Source organism: Trichechus manatus, unplaced genomic scaffold, assembly GCF_000243295.1.
Source record: "Trichechus manatus latirostris isolate Lorelei unplaced genomic scaffold, TriManLat1.0 scaffold00080, whole genome shotgun sequence".
NCBI lineage: Eukaryota > Metazoa > Chordata > Mammalia > Sirenia > Trichechidae > Trichechus > Trichechus manatus.
The window spans coordinates 229,412-235,480 of record NW_004444016.1 but is presented as its reverse complement, the minus strand read 5'-3'; the positions used below and the strand labels follow the sequence as shown (position 1 = coordinate 235,480).

The 6,069-nt window shown below is 43.8% G+C and overlaps 1 protein-coding gene across 4 annotated transcripts in view; it reads right to left on the bottom strand.

Annotated features, from left to right (window-relative positions):
- ULK2 (unc-51 like autophagy activating kinase 2) overlaps positions 1 to 4,750 on the bottom strand; it is a 204,981-nt gene extending 200,231 nt beyond the window's left edge. For all 4 annotated transcript variants that reach the window (XR_002824798.1, XM_004380980.2, XM_023735524.1 and 1 more), the window contains exons 1-3: positions 4,384 to 4,750; positions 3,099 to 3,191; positions 1,864 to 1,905 (exon numbers count right to left, since the gene is read on the bottom strand). Coding sequence is in view for 3 of the 4 variants with exons in the window: in XM_004380980.2 (XP_004381037.1) it covers positions 1,864 to 1,905; positions 3,099 to 3,191; positions 4,384 to 4,473 (225 nt within the window). In the remaining variant the exon portion in view is untranslated. The remainder of the gene's footprint in view (positions 1 to 1,863; positions 1,906 to 3,098; positions 3,192 to 4,383) is intronic.
- Between the last annotated feature and the right edge of the window lie 1,319 nt (positions 4,751 to 6,069).

Sequence of the window (6,069 nt, the reverse complement as noted above, 5' to 3'; positions counted from 1 at the left end):
AAGCTAGAAATAGAAATACCATATGATCCAGCAATCCCACTCCTAGGAATATATCCTAGAGAAATAAGAGCCATCACACGAATAGACATGCACAGCCATGTTCACTGCAGCATTATTCAGAATAGCAAAAAGATAGAAACAACCTAAGTGCCCATCAACTGCTGAATGGATAAATTATGGGACATACACACAATGTACATACACTATGCAACAATAAAGAACAATGATGAATCCACAAAACATCTCACAACATGGATGAATCTGGAGGGCATCACGCTGAGTGAAATTAGTCGATCACAAAAGGATGAATATTGTATGAGACCACTATTAGAAAAACCCAAGAAAAGGCTTATGCACAAAAAACAACAATCTTTGATGGTTTCAAGGGAGGGGAAGGGTGGGGAGAGGAAATCAGAACTAGATAGGAGACAAGTGGTAACTTTGGTGAAGGAAAAAACAACACAGTATATAGGGGAAGTCAGCACAACTTGATCAAGGCAAAGTCATAGCAGCTTCCTAGACACATTGAAACACCCTGAGGGACCAAGTTACTGGGGCTGAGGGCTGGGACCATTGTCTCAGGGGACATCTCGGTCAATTGGCATAACCCAGTTCATAAAGAAAATGTACTACATCTTACTTTGGTGAGCAGTGTCTGGGGCCTTAAAAGCTTGTAAGCAGCCATCGAAGATATATCTATTAGTCCCATCCCATCCGAAGCAAAGGAGAACAAAGAAAACGAACAACACAAGGAAAATATTAGTCCAAAGGGCTAATGGACCACATGAACCACAGCCTCCACCAGCCTGAGTGCAGAAGAACTAGATGCTGCCCAGCCACCACCACCAACGGCTCTAACACGGATCACAACAGAGGGTTGTGAAAAATGTAGAAAAAAATTCAAATTCACACACACAAAAAAAAGACCTGACTTACTGGTCAGACAGAGACTGGAGGAACCCCCAAGACTACGGCCCATGGACATCCTGCTACCTCAGAACTGAAGTCTCTCCCAAACAATAACACACGTGAGCAACGTGCTTCTTAGTTCAGCCAAGTACGTGAGACCGAATAGGCAACAGCTGCCCAAAAACAAAGATGAGAAGGCAGGAAGGTACAGGAAAATTGGACAAATGGACATGGGGAATCTGGGGTGAAAAGGGAAAGGGGGAGAGTGCTGACACAATGCAGGAATTGCAACCAATGTCACAAAACAATTTGTGTATAAACTTCTGAATGAGAAACTAATTTGTGCTGTAAACTTTCACCTAAAGCATGATAAAATTTAAAAAAAAAAAAAAAAACAGTATGTAATTTTCTCCAAAGCTGGGCTTTTTAAAGGGACTTCCAAAAGTAATTCTGACGATATAGAAATCTTGACTTAGAAGACGACTTCAAAACCCAGTCTCCCCACCTCCAAAAACAATGCAACTCTACTGTATGCCATGTTGAAAATCATAGATTAGCTGGGTGATGAATATGCAGTTTCATTGTTATTATTTATTTTATTTTCTAGTATTTCCACAATTTATGAATGTTGCTATCATAATAAGAAAAAAAGCTGTAACCAATTTTTTTATAGCCTTTCTGCATTTATCATAGAAATGCTAAATCTGGTATCAATACTTCTCTATCTGATCCAAAATATAGTACTACTCCTACAGTATATTATCAACTGTTAATAATTTTACTCACCCAACAATTTTTATTTTAGCTTATTGCTGTATACCATTTTTAACAACTCCTTAATAAACATATACTCAAACTATCTTTTCATCAACAATTAAGGCAGTTTTCTACTTCCATTAAGATTTAAATTTGTATGAAATAGAAACGTTTTTTTAAAAATCCAAAATAAGGTACCTGAACATCATAGAGTGCTACAATATTTTCATGCTGAAGTTCCTGCAAAGGAAATAGAGAATTTAAAATAATTGTATTTATTCTGATAATTTTAATATATTTAAATATGCAAATAAATATTGGCCAGTATACACACACAGATACACATACTATTTCCAGTATATTACACTTCTATTACTAGACTAGAGCAAGTCAATCAACCAAAGACTAAGAAGTGTCCCTGATCAAACTTGAAGTCTAAAAATTTCTTTCACCACTGTCATTGTCTAGACTCCTAACAAGGTGAGTATTTTCATTTACAAAAAAAATATCGTAATTAGTATGGCCACAGACTTTCTGCTGATTTTCTAAATTTATTATATATACAATGTCCCATAGTGTTTCCAAGGAGCGGCTGGTGGATTTGTGAACTGCCAACCTTCTGAATAGCAGCCGAACGCTTAGCCAGTGCACCACCAGGGCACAGAGGCATAAAATTCCAAAGTACTTTTAAAAAGCACATTATCTGCCCAAGAGAAAACAGTGTAATTCTTAGCTCAAGAGTAATGTTTACCAAAGAGCTTTCCACAGAATATTGGTTTTGAGGGGAGCTGGTGTTAGAAGAGGGTTCCATGCTCTTGGCAGTTTGGGAAACACTGAGTTAAGCACACCTGAACAAGTTTTTTCACTGAATTTTTCAGACTTTCTTTAATGAGCCAAGTGCTTATGACCCTCCAAGAACGTATTTAGTAAACAGGATCTTCCCAAACTTACTTCACCATGGAACCCTTTTTTCTCAAAGTATCTCACACTGCTTGTGAGTGAACTGGAAACCACCTTCAAGGAAAATAACCTTCTTCAATTTACCAGAAAAAAAAGACCACAACTCACTCCCCTCCCCCCCTCAAAAAAAACCCTGAATTGTAACCTGAAAGGGGTCAACAAAAGACGTAAACAATATATGAGAGACTGTCTGCCCTCTCCCACAAACAACATACTAGAGGAAAGAAGGAAAGAACTTATGATAAACTAAAATCAAGTTTTCATAGAATCCCTCTAAACACTGGCCAAGATTCACAAACACTGCTTCCAAGTACTCAATGTTTCAAAAAACTGAGCATGCAAACATGATAGCAACAGCTGAAAATTCTCACTACTTGGGTTCAACTACCTAAATTGCAAAGGATGTGACCATGTATCCACATAATTTAAAATAAAATTTAAGCTAGTCTGAAATGCCACATAAAGAAACATACCTTTAAGATTTTTATTTCCTTTCCAAGCAGTACTTGTGATTTTGACAGGTTCTTTTTATTAATACTTTTAATAGCTACCTCCCAATCAGTTTTCTGAAAAGGGAAAACAGCGTTACTCCTGGAAATCATTCCTGACATAACTTAGCAGAAAAATCTGTAAAGACAGAGATGTTTTTAGCAAATTCATGTATGACATTTGGGAAAATAGAAAATAATCTGAATCTCTAACAACAGGAAAATGATTTCATAAATTATGGTGTAACAAGCCAATCTCCTACAACACAGCCACTAAAATCAAAAAACATGAAGACCACATAGTAACTAACATTAAGAGAAAAAGGAACACCGTTTACAGTCATTTAAAAGTTAAGGAGAAATGTAGATAATAAATCTGGAAGGTGGTATGGCTAATTGAAAACAGTATTTGTTAGCCTGGCACGATAACGTTTTAATTTTTTTTAGTATTAAGCTATTTTCATAATAAATAACAATAAGTGGTATACTTTATCTGACATGTCAGCCCACTTTTAATAGGCTCCTTGGCAACAATCAGAACTGCCAAACCCTTTATGATTATTTCCACTCCTGAAACGTCTTTCCAAATTCTTTAAATTCTAAAACGTCGTGTGGCCCTATCTGCGAAACAGTAAAACCTTTATTTTAAAAAAGGGGGTGGGCGGTTTGAACGTGCTTTCATTAGTAGGCTTGAAAATGAAGCGTCCGATCATCTTTTCCACTCTCACTCCAGGAAGGGAATATGGTACCGGGCTCGTCGGGGTATAGAGGAACCAAGGCTGGGAAATAAGTGTAATCTCCGAGTTAGAAAAAGCCTCAAGTTAACGAGGAAACCGGCACGTTTTTCCGCTGGGTCTGCAATTATCAACATTAAATGTGACAAGCCCTGGCAGCCCAGACGGAGGGCATCCAGAGGTCCACGCTCGAGCCTCGGGATGTGCAAGGGGCCGTGCGGTACTGTGGGCTCAGGGACTTAAGAGGACGAGGGCCTCTCAGGAAACTCCTGTTATACCGAGAACACTAACAGGGTTAGGAAATCAGGGGACCGACAATGGGTGGAGCGCTGCCTAGCGACTTTGGCCTCGAAACCATTCTCCCACGACCAAAACAAATCCGTGACAATGAAAGCACAAAAGCCAGCCTCGGGTGGCGGGCCCTGGGAGGGGACACCTTTTCTCCCTGGGGACTCGACTCCAGCGGCTTCGCGAAGTTTTGGGGCCACCGGGGACCGCGCGAGACAGGCCTCACTGCGCCGGGCGGGCCGGCTCACCTGGCGGTGCCGGCCCCGGAAGACCACGGCGAACGCCCCATGTCCCACGAGGTCCCGCTTGCTGTACTCGAAATCGCCCACCACCTCCATGGCCGCCCAGGGCGCACCACGGTGGGGACAGCGGGCGGGCCAGATCAGCACTGCGGGTCTGCAGGCCCCGAGGGCGCCCGCGGGAGGCCGGACTGGGGCAGCCGCGGCCCCGGGCCCGGGCGGACGCTCATGCCGGGAGGCCGCAGCGAAAACGGGGTAGGCCGCCGCACTGGGCCACCGCCGTCACTGCGCGTCCCCGGAGCCACACGCACGCCCGGGACAGGTGCGGAGCCCAGTCCTCCCCATGCCCGGCCCGCTCGGCTCCTAGACGTTCTCAGCACCACAGTGCCGCTGCGGCCCGTGAGCCCCGCCTCCCGGCGCCAACGCACGCGCGCGCGCTGGCCGCTCCGTGCCTACGTCAGCACGTAGGATGGGACGACTGAGCGAAACCTTGTCCACTCAGTGAGGAGGGAAACGAGGGAGGCACGCTGCTGTGGCTACGGCTAAGTTACCCACGCAACCTCCGCGCCGGGCCTGGGAGCAGATCAGAGTCGGCCACGCGCCGGCCTCGAGTGGGCTGGGAGGCGGGCTGGAGAGAGGCTGGAGCGGGGATCCCTTGTGCAACTAGAATCCCAAGCATCCAGAGAGGGCAGAGAAGCATCTCCTCCAGCTTGGCCTCCTTTCCTGCACCCTCTAAAACCAGAGGTCATGCCGCGAAACTGCCGTCCTTCTCCGATCCTTCTGTGTTTCCTTACTCAGGGTCCCTGAGGAGATGGTGACGGGCAAGGGTAGTGCAGTAGTTAAGCGCTAGCTGCTAACTGGAAGGTCGGCGGTTCAAACCCATCAGCGGCTGTAAGGAGAAAGATGTGTCAGTCTGCTTCCGTAAAGATTTACAGCCTTGGAAACCCTGTGGGGCAGTTCTACTCTGACCTATAGGATTGCTATGAGTAGGAATGACTCCATGGCAATGGGTTTGGTATGGTTTGGTTTTGGCCTCTGTAAGAACCTGCAAGTTTGACCTCGGGCTTACCTCGATTGACTTAAGGGAGCTTTCTTTTCTGATGGTTCAAGTTCTTCAAGTGACAAGGTACTTGTTTGTCTACTTTCCCTCAAGGATATATTTTCCTAAGTCATTTTATAAACAATATGCTTGAAAACCTCGTAGAAAACTCAGGCCTCACCCACACTGCATGATCAGTTTTTGGTATATTTGCTCTGTTTCCCTCTCACCACAATCATTACATTTCGCACCCTATGCCCATCCCTTCAAACTGATTGCGGAAGGCCAGACAGGGACTCTTAACAACCCCCAAGCTTGAGACAGTCAGCCCATGAATTCTAAGATAATCCCCCTTCTTCATGCTCTTAAAATGTAGGTCCTTGAATTTCTGCTCCCAACTACTGTGCACACCTCCATAATGCTATCCTTACTTTAAAATCTTCCCCAGATGGTTGTGTTAGAGACTGAAAATTTGAAGCCTTTAAATATTCAGTCCAGAACAAGATAGGCAAACCCAAATGCAAAAATTCAAGTTTGTAAGGGACACTACCAAACAGACCAACAAGCACATTATGGAAGTGTCATAAGAAAAGAAAGAGACAGAAAAATATTTGAAGAAAGTTGAAAGACATGCATGATGAAAAATAATCCATGCA